This window comes from Centruroides sculpturatus, unplaced genomic scaffold (genome assembly GCF_000671375.1).
Source record: "Centruroides sculpturatus isolate CEXI.00-Female unplaced genomic scaffold, Cexi_2.0 scaffold713, whole genome shotgun sequence".
NCBI classification, from domain to species: domain Eukaryota; kingdom Metazoa; phylum Arthropoda; class Arachnida; order Scorpiones; family Buthidae; genus Centruroides; species Centruroides sculpturatus.
Genome location: NW_019385143.1, coordinates 74,810 through 92,995, shown reverse-complemented (window position 1 = coordinate 92,995; position 18,186 = coordinate 74,810). Strand labels below are relative to the sequence as shown.

Below are 18,186 nucleotides of genomic sequence, written 5' to 3'. Positions count from 1 at the left end.
TCTTTGTGTGGGATCTGTGCCTGTATATTTAGTGAGTGTTTCCTGAAATATAAGTGAGAGTGTATTAACTAAATCTATATCTACATTATCAGTGATTGATGAGGAAATGTCTGTAGTATCATTAATGGTAGTTGTTGTATGTGTACTATTATCAATGCTTGTTGCTGGATTATCCTGACAGGTTATGTGATCTTCATTAATGTTAAATGTTTCTGTCTGTTGATGTATTTGATCAGCAACCTGTTGTTTGATAAGTTCAAGTGTTGTTTGTGGGATAAGGTTGTTGTATAAAATTGCAATCTCATAAAATTGCAATTAACTCTACTCGGTATGACACTAAGAAACTATTAAAGTGCTATAAACATCACAATTAACAACTGTCCGTATTCCTCACCATCATAGTCTCCAGCAAATACAAAGATACTGAACTGTTAAACCTCTACAAGAGAATGAGGGTAAACAAAGTGCTTATCTATATATATAAAAATGAATGTGTGTGTGTTTTTCATGCATTACCACACCGTTTATCCGATTGCCATGAAGCTTTGGGAAGTTTTTTAATACACTCCCACAAAGGTTTCTGGCATTTATCCTACGATAGATGGCGCGTGTTTACACAAGCATTCGAGCACGTGTGTTCGATCAATTTCAAATTGTGAAGACCATTTCCCCCCTTCAAAAAATATCTCTATATATGCATTTGTGAACTGTTATTTACGATATTTGTAATAATTTTTGTTTAATCACTTTATTTCAACTTTTTTTTGCTAATTATGTATTCGCTTGATCTTTGTTAAAACCTTAACTGTACCAAGAACAACAATCGAAGTTGTAGGAAAAAATTCGCGTATTTTACCGATCTAGGTATCTCCCCTTTTCCAAATTTTATTATGGACTCAAAATAATTTAAAAAGACAAATTACAATAAAACAGTTTATTATCCAACTATCAGAAATTTCACAACATGCCAAGGAAGAGACAAAGGAGCAATTAAATAATTAAAATTATAAAGGATTAAAATATATATATATATAAAAATGGGGAATATCGCACTTCTGACAATCACTGCGAGTGTGTGGGCCAAATTTGGAGAATCCGTGCTTCTCGCATGGACAACTGTATGTGGCCGGCTCACGCGTCGGAAAACATTCTGATTTATTCGTGTACGCACCAGACGGAAAAACAAAAAATATAGTGTACCCACAAACACTCCAATAAATAAATAGAATTGAAACTACACTTTGAAATGTTTTCCTGATGAAAATGAATAATAAGTTTCAATAAAAATGATAAAATGTAAATTGAATTTTATCATAACGAGTTTGCTTGAATTTCCTTTCTTCTGAGATCGCAGCAATGCGTGACGGGTAAGCTAGTATACCATAAAAATGCTTATTGGCCAACTCATGTCCTATCTCCTACATTAAATGGTTCAGTATAAGTCTTTTATTTTCCATGCGAAAAATACTTGAATATTTTATTTTCCCTAAAAATATTTCTTGGAGATACAGGTGTGTAAAATATGCATGGAAATACTGTAATACCTTCCTGTTTGAATTTAGAAAAAAGTGTGTTCTAAGTTTAATAACTTTCATGTTAGGAGATAATAGTAAAATAAATATTTCTGATGTCACTTTTTCTAAACAGTGATTGGATTAAATGTATAGAATTTCAGCATCCTATCAGCCAATTTGATTACAATCCATCAAGTTTGGTTGTTTTGGGACTGTATTTTGTATTATCTGTTTCCTGTATAAAATGTGACTGCACAACATCATTTATTTGACAACTTATTACATTTAACCAAAGAAATCCATCGGGTTGTTATATGAAGCAGCTTCTTTCTAAGCAAGCTAAAATACAACTTTCACTTCAGAGAAGATAGGTGGAAGATTGCAGGCTAATTGCAATTTTGCTTATCATGTTTTTAATTTGTCATGTTTTGGTCACATTGTTTGGAGTTTGTTACTCTGAAAATTGGCAGCTCTAGATTGTTTGTAACTGTTAATTTCAAATATCAGTAACATTTATAAAATATTATACAATATTTGTTTTTCCAAATTGGATATTGGAAAATATTGCATTGATGATTCAATGGTGTCAACACCACTGTATAAATTCAATATCAATACTGATTTGTCCAAAATTTTAATTATTTTATTATGACATTATTATTGTGTATGAAGATCCAATATAAAGTTAACCAAGGTAGGTTTTCATTTGGTAGTACCCAACCATGAAAATATATTTGATACATTACTTACAATGATATGACTGACTGTATGTATATCATATACAGTTTAATCCAATTATAATGTCATTGGATGTAACGACAACCCTAATATAACATCAAATTTTTATCAGTCCCACAATTTTACTATACTAGATAATTTAAAAAACTCACTTGTAACGACATAAAACTCTGTTTTAACGTCATATTTGAAGTACTCTCAAATTTACAAAATTAGGTTATGAATTTTATTTAACAAAGTAAGTACTAAGTGTTCAGTTCCTAGGGTCAGAGTCCACTTCCTAGAATTCTGTGGGTGGTACTCTCACCACCTGACATCAGTGGGGTGAGATTCACCACCCCTTTAAACAACATGACAGTGGGTTAGTCTGCATAGCTCTCATACTCGTGTTGTAGTTTAGCATCAAATTGGTAAAATGGCTAGCTTAAAAAGGAAAGCATTAACATTGGACTGCAAAATAGAAATAATTAAAGCAGTTGAAAGTGGAAGAAATAAGGCAGATGTGTGCAGAGACTTTGGTTTAGCATATTCTACAGTGTGCACAATAATAAAAAACAGAGAGAAAATTTTGGAAAGTTTTCAAGATGGCAATGGACAAGTGAAAAAGATTAAGATGACCAAGACAAAACCTTTGTCACTTGTTTCTAACCATTTATAGATGAGTACAAACGTTTTTGGCCTTCTTCAGGTACACTGTGGTCTGTTAGAGCATCAGTTGGTAGAAATTTAAATGGTGTCAATGTTTACATAGGTATTGTCTTACTAGTGATGTCATCATTGATGATAAGGTATAGACAATACTAAGGGTGTTAAAGTTTTTCTTTTGGTAAAAATGAAAGGTGTGTGGATAGTTCATGATGGGATAATCGCTAAAGTTGGGAAATAAAACTGCAACGTAAAGAAGATGCACTATCACGATAGGGGGTTAATGGGGAGTGACGTCATAGTTGATAACAGAGCATAGACAATGCTGACATCATTAAATAACTTATGATATAATAAGAAAAGGCGTGTGAACGACCATAGATGGGAAAGGTGCTACACTTGGAAAGCAGAATTGGAAAAATAAATGCGACAAGTAAAAAAGTGCTAACAGTTGCATGAGGCGAGGGTGGCCACAAGAGGACAGCAGATCTAACCCGTGCAAAAAACTTATACATTGGCTCAACCAATAGATCACTTAAAAGGAGGATAGCTGAACACAAATACGATGCATACAACAAAAAGTTCACTTCCACCCTAGCCCAGTTTGCAAGCGAACCTAGTATAACGACCAAATGGGAAGAGGCAAAGATTATTATTCCTATGCATGACAATAGCAAGCTTAGAACAGTTGAAACCATTGAAATATTTAAACAATCCCTCAAAGACAGTTGTATCAACAGCAGAGATGCAGACTCGCTTTCCTCCACATGGAAATCACTCTTCGATAACCCCTTAAACTAAACAGTCCAGCACACCCTCGCCTCGTGCAACCATTAGCGCTTTTTTACTTGTCGCGTTTATTTTTCCAATTCTGCTTTACAAGCATAGCACCTTTTCCATCTATGGTCGTTCGCACGCCTTTTCTTATTATATCATAAGTTATTTAACATCGTCTATGCTCTGTTATCAACTATGATGTCACTCCCCATTAACCCCCATCGTGATAGTGCATCTTCTTTACATTGCACAGTTATTTTCCAATTTTATTTCCCAACTTTAGCGATTATCCCATCATGAACTATCCACACACCTTTCATTTTTACCGAAAGAAAAACTTTAACGCCCTTAGTATCGTCTATATCTTATCATCAACGATGACGTCACTAATAAGATGATACCTATGTAAACATTGACATCGTTTAAATTTCTACCAACCAATGCTCTAACAGAACACAGTGTACCTGAAGAAGGCTGAAAACATTCATACTCATCTATAAATGGCTAGAAACAAATGAGAAAGGTTTTGTCTTGGTCATCTTAAAATAGTTCTAGCTACAAATACATAGAAAAAAATTAAGTTATATGAAAAAGCCAATATTGATGCCACTGTAATTAAGTGGTTTAACCAATGCAGAAGTTCCGACTTAGCACTAAATGGACTGATACTACTGGAAAAAGCAGAAGAATTTGGACGACTACTAGGCGATACTAACTTTAAATGTTCTAATGGATGTAAATTTACAAAAAAGTATAAATTAATAATAAGTTAAAAAATAATAAAAGTAATAAATTAAAAAATTAAATTTATACTTTTTTATAAATTAAAATTTATAGAAAAGTATAAATTTACTAGACATTGAAAACTGCTTAAGAGATGTGTGGCCTAAATTAAGGGGAGAATATACAGATGAAGACATTTATAATGCAGATGAAACCAGGATATTACCAGATAAAACACTTTAATTTTACCAGATAAAACATTTAAATTTAAAAACAAAAAATGTGTTGGTGGAAAACTTGCGAAAGATAGGATAACAGCTTTTGTTTGTGCTAATATGACTTGTACAGATAAAAGAAAAGTTCTTGTAATAGGAAAATCAAAGAATCCAAGATGTTTTAAAAAGATAAAAACACTACCAGTAAATTACAAAGCCAACAAAAAGTCATGGATGACGTCTTAGATTTTTGAAGAAGAAATTCAAAAATGGAATAGAGAAATTATTGGTAAATGAAAAAAGTTTTACTCCTTGTTGATAATTGCCCAGCACATCCAATTTTAGAAAATTTAAAGAACATCAAACTTGTATTCCTTCCTCCGAATTGTACTAGCGTACTTCAACCAATGGATCAAGGAATTATAAGAAGCCTTAAATCTCACTTCAGAAAAATTCTTTTACANTTTTACTCCTTGTCGATAATTGCCCAGCACATCCAATTTTAGAAAATTTAAAGAACATCAAACTTGTATTCCTTCCTCCGAATTGTACTAGCGTACTTCAACCAATGGATCAAGGAATTATAAGAAGCCTTAAATCTTATTTCAGAAAAATTCTTTTACAAAAAATTATAACAAATATGGAAGATAAAAATAAAATGGCAATTTCTTTACTAGATGCAGTTGATTTTTTGGAAAAATCTTGATGTAAGATTAGTTTGCTAATAATAGCAAACTGTTTTCACCATGCAAAATTGTGTAATAGTCAAACAGCTATTACATTTACAAAAGATGACAATAATGAGGACAATGACATTCCTCTATCGGAATTAATTAAAACACGTCAGAGTTCAGAAAACTGCAAATTTTTGTCATCTGCTGCTACTGAATATGAGAGTGTAGATGAAAATTTAATAACATCTGAATTTTATACAGATGCAGATTTTATTGAGCAAATTAAATCTTCAGATGAAAAAAATGTCAATGATGATGATGAAACATCAGACAGAAAAACTGCAGTGCCGTCAACCAGAAAAGCGCATAATGCAATAAGATTATTGAAAATGTTCTACAGGTCTCAGAAAACTTCATCAAAAATAATGAACAAAATCTATGACTTAGAAAATGACATTGTAGGTGTTTTTCATCTAAAAATTGTTTATCAATCTAAAATAACTGACTTTTTTTAAGTGAATATTTTTATTGTTTCTTTTTAATTGATATACATTAATTTAACCTTTTGTTGCCTTTTGATTCGACATTATTCTCAAAACCAGAAGTGCTGCCATTATCAAGACTTGAGACAAATAAAAATTTCTTATAAAAGGTAATTTTTGAAATTTTTAATTACATCGTTGTAAATTTAGACATAATAATGTAAATAAAGTTGATTTAAACATTTAGTTTGCACTTTTATACATAAGATATTAAATTAGATGGATTTTATAATAGATTCTTAAACACACTTGATACTTTTATGGGACTGAAATTATGACCCTGCAGATAATGACACTCAGTTATAATGTTAAAAAATTGCCAGTTCCATGGATGACGTTATAAGCGGGTTAAACTGTATTTATGTTTGCCTACCTATAACTTATGCACAATTTGGTCTTCCAAACAAAAAATTTTTGGTACACTTGCTTTTATCAATTTAATCTTGAGTGTTTAGAGATTTTGGAATTATTATATTGTAAATTATTAGTTTTAGAGTTAGGATTTTTCTTCTCTTCAGGTTTTATTTCAGACAAAAATATATATACAAGCATCCATCGTATAACACTGTAGTTACATTCCAAAAAATGTCATATGATGTAAATCCATGTTAAACTAAACAAAGGACTAATGCAAAACATAGAGTTAGGTTCCAAAAGTTAACAAGTATACTTTTCTTTTTGTTGCTAAGAGAAATATGTTTATTAAAGCAATCAATAATTAACTAACAATAACAATTAAAAGTACTGTATTGTGCATTAATATTAATTAATAAATAAAATATTAATTAATTTTAGTTAAATATGGGAATTTTCTGTTTACAAAGTATCATTGTCATCTGAGTTTATTTCTGATCAAGATAAAAAATAGCAACATCTTTGTTTTTTTAAATTTTTATGGATGACAAAAAAATTGTTATTAATTGAAAATTTGTTCTAGCTGGTCGCATTTATTCAATCGAGTACCAAGCAATCTTCTTATCCAGCAAAGTTTGAGTACCAAGAGACTGCTGTATTCTGTTCATAATTTTTATGAATGATTACTTAATTACAATTAACAAAAAATTTGATAACACTTACCTAAAAATGTTTAAATAAACTTTACTAAATATGAAGATTAATCTATAAAACCAAAACATGGTGACAGTCTTAAATGCTAAAATATGAAAGCAATGAAAACTATACCTGGTTGATGGTGAAATTTGTTTCTTCCTTGTTCTAGCTTTCTATCAGTTTTTTTTATCAAAATAAACCTAATAAAAGGCACAATACCAACTGAAAATTTCAATATTTTGAAATCCATGAGCAAATTTGACACAATATGCACACTTAGTTGAATAAAAAAAAAAACTATTGAATAATGGAGTTTGCACTTAAATTGTGAAATTTTATAGAGGATTCCCCAAATTCTCGAACCATGTTGTATGAGGGATACCTGTATGTATATGTATAATATTGTGATCCAAAATTAATTATTACTGAAAGTCTCATAGTGGCAAAATAGCTAGTTTTGATAGTTTTATTTTTTACTCTGATACTAGATGGCTTTTTGTTTTAATTAGCTCTTGCAAAACAGATTATAAATTCAATAGAATTTTAATTTAAGTGAATAATTGGTGCCACAGAAACAGCACATAAATGAATTGCCCGAATGGAACCATGGGAAAACGATTTAAAAACACTTTATTTTACTCTTACTGGGGGTAGAAAAATTTTAAATACTGTGTTTGAGTATATGGAACAGTTTTAAATATATATCTATATAAGAGATTATGATAATAAAACATACTTTGATGTTTACATCATTTATTTCTGTAAAGTTGATTTTATTTAAAATTAAAAACTTTTAAAATCACATTAAAGTAAATGTACTTAATAACTACACTAATCCCTGCATTTAACTAATTATTTGAAATAGTGATGAAATTTAGAGTAGAAAGCCAAAAATCTGAAAATTTTTGATTTCTTACAGTGCATGAAATCTTTTGACTTGTGTTAATTTGAATTTCAGACTTTACAAGAAAAATGGGAAGTAATTAGGAATGAAGCTTTAGCATTGATGAACACCGCACAGTCTGGATTTTTACCTGAAAGCGAAGGATTACGTGATACCGGAGATTGGAAGCAGTTTGAATTATTTGCCAGAGGTAATTATCAAATCTAGCAATTATTAGCTAGTAAAACTTATTCATTATTGAATATATTCTAGTTTGTAAGGTGTAATAAGGTAATGAAATTCAGCAATTATGTCATTATTTATTTTTTGTCATCAGAATAATTAACTATTATAAATGAATCTCATCTCTTTTGATTTAGATGTTGATGTGATTTTATATTTGTTTAGATAAACTAAACAAATGTGTTTTTATATTTGTTTAGTTTGTTTATTATATAAGATTTGAGTTGAACTGATGTTTATTAACATTAAACTAAAATATAAAAATACAAAACTACTAGAAAGTGTATTAATGGTTAAATTCTCAAATTATGTTGAGGACATTGGAGAAATATCTAAAGGCATCCAATTAGATATTGTCAATCGTTGCTATCCAATTAATTAATATTAAGATTTTTTTGGCACTGAATTATTACTTATAGCAGAATTAAATCTGATTGTTATATTGATTTTGAAAAATACTTTAATGGATTTCTACAGGACACAAGACTAAAAATTGCGAGAGAGCTCCTGTAACATGTTCTTTAATCGGAAATATTCCGGATGCTGCTGGTTGCAGAAGAGGACAGGTAATTTCATTGATGATAGCTATAAAATTTCAAGAAAGTCAAAGTTAAAAATGTTAAATTTTATGCTCTAGGCTAAATTTTCGGTTCTTCAGCCGGGTACTCACATTTGGGCACATACTGGTCCAACTAATTGTCGTATACGAGGACACTTAGGATTAGTAGTACCCAAAGGAGTGAAAATTAGAGTTGCAAATGATACCAGGTAATGTAATATATACATAATTACATGACTTTGATTATTACAATCCCTATTATCTTATTAATGCAATTTACTTGTGTTATAAATAATTAGCAAAGTATTCTTATCTGTCCTACAAAATCTTTCTAATTGGAAAGTTACTGTAAATATTCTTGCAAGAGATATTTACACATTCAGTCGACCTCCCTATAATGCAGTAGATATGTTCCGCTTTTTAAGAAATTCATGTTCTACAAGTCCTTAAATACATGAGCCAATCACAGCCCGGTACGTATACAGTTTATGGACTACAGCTGTTTGTAAGATTTTCTTCCATAAAATTAATCAATTCTAGACTAATTTGACTCAACATTTCAAAAATACGTATAATTTTTTGGGAATAATCTATATAAACTATGCTATAAACAAAAAATTCTAGGATTACTTACAAGTGTGCACCGTTCGACGACGCCTTGCTTAAGCTTGTTTTCATCATGGAGCAGCACGTAGAACGGCAGGTGCATTTCCTGATAAATTATTTTTCTGCAAAAGTTTGCTGAACTTTGGAGACATCATTAATATAAATATAATTTTTATGGACATTAAATAATAAATGGTTTTTAGTAGGTCCGCTTCTTGTTTAAACTCAATGGTTTGTGCAATATCTGCTATTGGTCTAGATTCAACCAATCCTGTTGCGACACGAGTCAGTGATGATGTTTTACCACATTTTATGAGTTTCTTTTAGCGTCTTTATATGAATATGGTCGCAATTTTTTCGCCGCGATATTTGAATCTGCATTATATGAACCCGTTTTATAGGGGGGTCTACTGTACTTTCCATATTTGTTAAGGCACTTGTTCCACTGGGGAAACTAGGTATTCTTTCTTCAGTGGATTGAAAAAGTGAAAATCACAAGGGCTCAAGTCCAAACTCTGCAATCAATTCTGCCATGGTGCAGGCATTATCGTGTGAGCAGAATGATGCCTCTGTTAGGCATATCACACCTCATTGCTTTTCCCATTGTGATGTCCATCATCAGTGTCTTGTTGCAATGTTATCTAATATTTTTTGCTATAGATAGTTACAAGTAAATCTGATATCTCATGTACCATATAATGCATTATATTTTGAAATGTACCTTATAGTAATAGAAAATTATGTAAACTGAAAATTAAATTAAATTACAACAGGATGAATATAGTAGTTTTAACAATATTTTGTGAGAACAGTTTAAGAACTTTTTTCAATTATATTCTCTAGTGTACACATATATTTATATACAAGGTGATTATTAAATTACTTTTGAATCTGTACCACATGGTGACTTTTAGGAAATGAAGAGATAACTGAAAATCCACATGCACTATGTCAGGTATCCAGATTCTGCAATTTTGCATGTTAATAGTTCCCTGGAGATGTAAAATTTTATGAACAGATGAGGTACATTTCTATTTCCATTTCCATCTGGGCAAGAAACTGAAGTGTGAACATTTCTCATGCATTCTTGTCCAAAGATAACAATTATCAAACATGGGTAATTTTGTAAGGATATTTCTCAAAAAAACTTTTTACCATACTGGAGGGTATGTCAATTGATCAGTTAATACTATGTACTGTACTGTACAGTACACTAGTAGATCCAATACTGTCATTCTGAGCATCTTCCATATCTGTCTATTGAATAGCTCTTTGGATATCAAAGTCTCTTCAAATTTTAAAATCATTTTAAGCAAGTCATTTGCAGACCTTAGAATGTTAATGAAGTTAAAATCTGATCCAAACTTTCTCAGAGCTATTAAACAAGAACCATCATTCTGATTAAAAGATCCACTCTGTAAAACTGTTTTATGATAATTGTTGTGACAGAACAATCCAGATTTTTCATGACAACGGACAGGTTCCAGTTTTATCAAAAATGTTATGTACAAGTAATTTGCATCTTTTGATACTGCCAGTATGTAACACAGGTCTCCCAATAGCAAATTTTTGAATTAAATTTTTTCTTGGAACAAAATTCATTGCTTTGTGGCTCTGAAAAAAATGTTATCCAGACACCAACACTACTGCAGTGTTGGTATATCATTATTTTTGTGTAAGAAAGTGTCCTACTGCATATTGCAATACCAGTTAAGTGGCTACTACACAGTCATTTTGGAAATGACAATAATCAGCCACCATTTTTCTGTAGTATGGATTAGGGTCTGGTGAAAGTGTTGGCCACGTGACTTGGCTTTGGGGACATCTGAAGAATTGTAATTGAACACAACAATTTAGCAGAACTGAAATCCAGCATTACACTTCATATCCACTACAGATCTACAAAAACACTCTGGTTGGTTGGTTTTGGTTTTTTGGCTTAAGAGCCATATAGGCTGTTTTCAAAGAGTGGAAATGGTGAAAAATTTTAAACATGACAAATAACAAACATATGAAAAAAATTAAAAAATAAAATAAAAACACAAATATATACAATATAGATAGGTAAAACAAAGTGCATTAAACTATAAAATAAATAAATAATCAAATCTCTTTATACATATTAATGACTTTCAGAAAGTCCAGTAGATTGTCCAGATTTGACCTCTGGCCCAAAACCTCTGTCAGACTTGCATTTCGAAAATACTGTCTAGCATCCTCTCAAAGACAGAGTAATTGCAAAATATGTGTTTTACACTTAGAGCGTAGTTGCAATACTGGTCATCACCCTTCAGAAGGTATTGATGAATCAGACAAGTGTGTCCAATTCTCAAACAGGTAAGGATAACCTCAGATCTCCTATCATACTCTTTATTATGTGTCCAATTTTCTATCATAGGTTTGATCTCGTGTAGTTTATTGTGTACTTGTGCGTTCCAGACATTTTGCCATCTCTCTGCTAGTTGTTTTTTTAATGACTAGCTTCAAATCACCTCCTTCAATATGCATTGTATACTGTGTAGGACTAGTTGACTTTGCTTCTTCATTTTCTGTTATATCTACATGGGCTGAGACCCAACAAAATTTTACAGAATATTACTTGCAATAAGATAGCAAAACAGTTCGTGAATTTTAATCACTATGGAGTGAGAACTGCGTTCACACGAGATCAAAGCCTGAAGTGCACTGACAAGTCAGTGTAAACATAGCGACGATGACCTTTCCTAATTACATATTTTAAGGCTAGGTAAATAGTCTGTAGCTCTGCAGTAAAGATGGGAGAATTAGAATTCAGTGCAATTTGTACTGCCACGATTTCATCCTGGCAGACAAAGGCTGAGCCAACATAATCATCCGATTTTGATCCATCGGTGTAAATAGGAATTAAATTCCTGTCATGGTGTTGAATTTCTGAAAAGTACTGTCTATAGACGTAATCTGGAGTGGATTCCTTAGGAAACTGCTTTAAGCTAGTCTACATTTATCTCAGGAGTTGACCAAGGTGATATAATATCAACCTCGGCCTGTGAAATGTTGCTTGTGTCCAGGTCAATTGTGCTGCTCAGATTCTCCATTCTTATGTCAAATGTAGGGGCACTACTACTGCGGGCTGCAAATAATAATCTCAGCTGAGTATCTGATACTGTGCAATCAACAAAAGGTTTAGTCTGAGATTTCTGTTTTACATAATAAAAAGAGAGACAACTGTTCTCTCCTGAGAAATAGTGGAGGCTCATAAGCATCCACATTCAGGCTTTGAACAGAAGTTCAAAACGCACCAGTGCACAAACATGTTTGTGGTTTTGATTTTGTTTTAATTATAATGGTCAGAATGACTTCACATTTTGCATAAATATCCATAATCACCTTGTATATATGTTACTGTGAATGACCGATATCTGGCGAAAGTCAGCATTCACACAGTCGTTTTGTGTATGTACGAAATATTTGCTAAATATCATTATTTCTCACTTACACCAGCAAATGTCGACATTCAGCATGCACTGATGGTGAATGTTGAATAAAAATATTTTTATTACATTAAGACAAATATGCAACTTTTTAATATGTCAAAATAGGAGAAAGCTTAAGTAACAGCACATGTAAATAAACTGTTGAACCTAAAACGAACAGCACATTCTTAATCATTAAAGAAAATAATACAATAATAATCTTACACATAAATTATGTAATTAACGTTATACAATCTTATTTATTGCAACAACTTAAACTGTTATGGCACTTTGAATTGCATAAGAGTCTCTGCTTTTACAACTGCATTTATTCATGGAACACTTTTTTGCAATGACAGCATGTATAGCCTTGCCCTCCACTTTTCGAATTAGCTGCAGCTGCTGCTCTCAGCGTTATTTCTTGAGAAGAAATCTCATCTATGGAAAGTAACTTTTCTTTACAAATTATGAACTGATTACATTATTATGTGATTACGAACTGATCTGTTAATGGTGTCTTTTATTCAGATATCACAATAATAATACAATAATAAACTTACCGACGCCTTACTGACGACCCCCTCTCATCCTCCGCCACTCGACCTGACAAATCGATCCCCACCTCACAGGATCAAAAGAACAAAAATGCCATCCAGTGACAAAATGAGCAGTTTCCAACAAACCATTGCCGGAAAAAGAGATACGACTGTGTCCTACCTCCGGCTATCCACAAAGTATTTGGCGATAGACTGTCGCCTCTCTGTCAACATCGGCTTCTCTGGTGTCGTTTCAATCTCCACCAAAGTTTATCTGTGCTTGTCGACATACACCGGCGATTGTTCGAATGTATAATAATATAACCAAATATTCAGACTTTCATATACGTATTTTGTATGTGTCGACATTCACCAGAGAATATCGACATTCTCTAATTTCGGTCTTTCACAGTAACATATACACTGATCCCAGTGTTTGTGAATAATTGGGACCAAGTAGCCTTTCGTGAATGTCAAATTCTCAAACTTTGAGTTCTATTTTCAATGTTAGTTTTTGAAATGAATTATAAATTTTTGTCAATAGTGGCCAACAATGTTGATAAAGCATGATGTGAAAAATGTATCTGTGATCTCATCTCTACAGGGTGAAACCACAATGAGATCTCGCACCACCTAAAAATCTTCCTAGGACAGCCTCTGGTTCGGCCCAAGAAAAAAGTTTTCTTTCCAATTCGGCCCGCAGGCAAAAACCGTTGGCCACCTCTGTTCTAGACCCTTATTGCAGCTTCTGTAAACTTATTTTTGTGTGCATTGAGTTTATATATATATGTAGGAGTTAAATGATTGTTTACCTACCTACTTTATTACTTAGTAACTTATAAAATACCAGTAATTATACTAGAAATTCTCCCATCAAACATGACAGAATATGTTTTTTTATGAGAAAGTAGAGAGTGAAGAATTGAGAAAAGCTTCAATCAAATTGAGCTTGATATTGTTTCCGCGGCCCTTGACAAATCCATTCTTACTTGATGTTGCTCAAGCCAGACTTCACAAGCCTGACTCGAGCAACATGGTGGTTCGACTGTCTTGTTGGTTCTTATTCTTTTAGATCTAGAATTTACCTGACCAATTTTACTCTTACACTTTCCCCTAGGCATTTCTCCACCCCCACCCCGAAAAATATCAATGTGGAATTAACATGTTCACGGCATTACAAGTCACATGTGACTTGTATGCACATGTCTAGTTAGGGCTACAGACATAATTGCTAGTTTTTCTGTGGGGCGGCGCGGCACGTATGTTTTGATTATATAATTCTACAAACATATATTGATATTATTTTATTAATTAAGTATGGTTGCAATAAAATATATTAATTTAATAGTACAAGGCACAGGTGACTCGTGACACTCTTTATTAAAATGGATGTTACGAGTCTAAGTCACCCGTGACTCATAACAACCAACAGCTGTCTAAACATTTATCTACTGATGCTGTGAACGTGTTAAAAAGACTTGCTAATACAAAGATGAATTGTACATACATTATTTAGAAAGTGTTAGCCTCATTGTGTTAATTAGATGAGTGGTATCATTCTTAAATGAAATGAAGTAAGCTTGACAAATGACTTTTTAAATATGCCAACTTAAGGGAAATTTTCAAGCATGAATGTCACACGGTCACTGACGTCACTGTAATGTTAGTGCAATCACCAATCCGAAATTGATAAAATGTTTATTCTATAGCTAATATCTCCATCAGAACATGAGTAAAATTTTGGTTATATTCATTTTGTCTTGCTGTTAAGCTTTTCTTTCTCGGTATAGTTTGTCCTTGTTGGCCAGAGCCTTCCCAACATGTGTGTTCTTCCACATAATGAAGTCCAATTGGCAAAACAAATTCTTGAGCTATTTGGGAAAACAGGTTGCCATTTTCCCAAATAGCCAGCCCAGCAACCTCTCTCAAACTTGGTTTAGAGTTTATGTATTTTAAGGAATTTAAATTAGTGTTGCAACGAATAGTATATTCAGCCTCAGGCCGAATACCAAATATTCGGCCAAACTATTCAGCTTGATTAACGCACGAATGAAATATTGGCGTGCAAACCTCATTATGGCAAGGACCCTGCTCTCTATTGGCCCGCTGTCACTACGCTTCGCCAATCGTGTTAATTCTTGACAGTTGTAGTGGACAGACAAGAGCATCATGGCAGTATGCGATAAATGATGATATCAAATGTGAATAACAATGAAATGACCTACACGTGTAAATAACGGAAAAAGAACAGAGAAGGACCACGAAGTGAAAATGTGAAAATAAATAATGAAATTGAGTTGATAACATAATCGAACAAGTCGAAGCAGCTTATTGGAGCGAAATTTGCGGCCGTCAATGCCAAACAATTATTGTCATAGACTTCAGAAAGCTAACTGCTTGTAATGAAAGTCACTTAGTGTGCATGGGCGAAAGCCTGGGATCATTCGGGCTACCAAGCTGTCTCGAATCTGTGAAATCATAACTGTGACATATACCTACGCCCTATCTGTCTCTTTTCTCCGTTATCAGCAGGCTATGAGTCATGTAATTATAAAATGGAAAAACTACGATGGAAAAGTGATGAATTGAAAGTATCGTGAGCGTGTATTATGATGTATGCATAGGCATACGTGGACTAGAGAGATGGAGGAAGGAGAAAGGAAATGGCAAAGACGAGTGCTTAAAAAGGATAGGTAGGGTCAGACCCTCACGTGTGTGCGACGATTCTCGAATGAATAGGTGTGTACGTGTACTGATCTTTGTAATTATAAATTGTGAATAGATGTGACCAATATTATTATTTTTTTATTTTGTGCGTGTTACAAGTTATAAATAAATATAAACAAACAACACTAACTCGATAACATTAAATCTAAATAACAAAATGATTAATTTACTGTGTTTTTGTTATTTCTTACTCCTGTTTTTAGGTATTCAGCTGAATAGTGAAGAATAAGCCGAATACTGAATAGTAACCGAATATTCGTTACATCACTAATTTAAATTATTTTGTACATTTATTATGACAGAAATAAATTTCAAACAAAAATCAAACAAGCTGTATGTATGCTGACAATTCTATTTGGGCATGCAAAGTTTATTGTCAAGAGTGTATTCCAGTGTTTCTCAACGGGGACGATATCGCCCCTATGTGGTGTTTTTCCGTGTAGAGGGGATGATTCGTAACAATTTATATTTTGGGGGACGAAAAATAATTTTCTGGATGATATAGTAAAATATTATATTAAGAATAATTAGATATTTGTTTAATTATTGTACGATATAACAAATAAAATAGCATTATACTAGTCCAGGGGTGGCCAACAGTTTTTGCCTTCGGGCCGAATTGGAAAGAAAACTTTTTCCAAGGGCCGAACCAGAGGCTGCCCTAGAAAGATTTTGAGATGATGAGAGATCTCATTGTGGTGTCACCCCATAGAGACTGAATTGTAGATAGAGATTACAGATACATTTTTCACATTAACATTCTATGCTGTACTTACGAGATTTGTAATGGAGGGTTAACTCTAAACGTACAGTGAGTTTTTGACTTTTTTTTTAGGTGTCAGAATTTTTCATCGAACTATTCGGACTTGAGTAGCTAATATTGAAAGATTGATTGTGCCTATACTAGTCACTAGTCTATTCAATGCAGTACAAATTTGGTGTTAGCCTTGGCCCTCATCATCGGAATTTTGAAGTGAAGGGGGTGATGATTCTTTAGAGGTTGAGAAACACTGGTGTATCCTATGAATGATTTAGTTAATGGCATGCTAACATATACTAAAACCAATACTCTTGTATTACTGAACAATCTGACTGACATTTCTTCATTTAAATGATTTGATGCTTACATAACTTGGAATAACCAATTTTAGAACACTCTAAACAATCTATCAGAAACATTTGAACAAAGTATTTGCTTGCATGCTTTTTTATTGCCAAATCTAGTAACAAGTTTATTATATGTAATTGAAAAAATCAATAAAAATATGATGAAAAGGCATAAAATTTTTAATAAGTACAATTTCTATGTATAAGCTTTAATATTTAAAACAATTAAAGGCATTTTCTATCCAATAACTATCATTATAAATTGAGAACATTGTTAATGATGATGAGTATTATAGAAACATTTTCTTTGGATTAAACACTAAGTATTTTTTGCACCATAAACATTCATTTCAAAACTAAAGTTCAATGTATTCACTTATCTGTAACTTATCAGTAATACAAAGTATTTATATTTTGTGTTCATAATAAAAATTTATTGATTTTGCTGCAGTTACATATACTATCAGTAAAGAAAACTACATCTTACCATACTAAAAAAATAAGGATTGCAAGGTAACCATTTAAATCATAATTACATGAGCTTTATCAATAAGTAGTGAACTTTTTATTAAATTGAGATATCTATAGATTGATGATAAATCACAATTAGGTGCAAGACGCTGTTACATTCTGTATCTGGAAGCTAAGACAAAGTTTAATTGTTGAAATTCATATATTTGACTTGATTTTATCAAAAATATATGGTGTGCTAGCATATATATGCCTTGTTTGGATTAATGCTAAACTAAATGTTTTATTTTCAGGGAATGGAAAGAAGGCAAAATGATCATCTTTGACGATTCTTTCGAACATGAAGTCTGGCACAAAGGGAATAAAATTCGTTTGGTTCTCATCGTAGATTTTTGGCATCCGGAACTGAGTGCACGGCACAAGGCCACTCTGTCGGCAATATAGAGAATAGATAGTTCAACACGATAAATTATGTAAGAGTAAAGTGTGAGATTTCTTTTAATTAAATAAACTAGTAGAATGGAAACTGCTACTAGTCACAGGAAAATAAATGCCAACTATGTCTATTTTTATGCCTTAAAACTGTTGATACATCTGTAAACTAGTCACTAAAATAAATTCTTACTTGGTGCCTTATATAAGACACTTTTTTTATTAAAGTTTTCATAGTGATCTTAAATCCCTTTTTGTAAATTTTTTTCTAACTGGCTAATAAAAGTATCTT

General features: G+C 32.2%; 1 protein-coding gene across 4 annotated transcripts in view; it reads left to right on the top strand.

The window, feature by feature from the left end:
* Window positions 1-18,098, top strand: part of LOC111635377 (aspartyl/asparaginyl beta-hydroxylase-like) — a 95,134-nt gene extending 77,036 nt beyond the window's left edge. For all 4 annotated transcript variants that reach the window (XM_023380328.1, XM_023380329.1, XM_023380330.1 and 1 more), the window contains 4 exons: window positions 7,837-7,972; window positions 8,482-8,570; window positions 8,642-8,772; window positions 17,756-18,098. In XM_023380328.1, the coding sequence (XP_023236096.1) occupies window positions 7,837-7,972; window positions 8,482-8,570; window positions 8,642-8,772; window positions 17,756-17,906 (507 nt within the window). In that variant the 3' untranslated portion in view covers window positions 17,907-18,098. The remainder of the gene's footprint in view (window positions 1-7,836; window positions 7,973-8,481; window positions 8,571-8,641; window positions 8,773-17,755) is intronic.
* The last annotated feature ends 88 nt before the right edge of the window (window positions 18,099-18,186 follow it).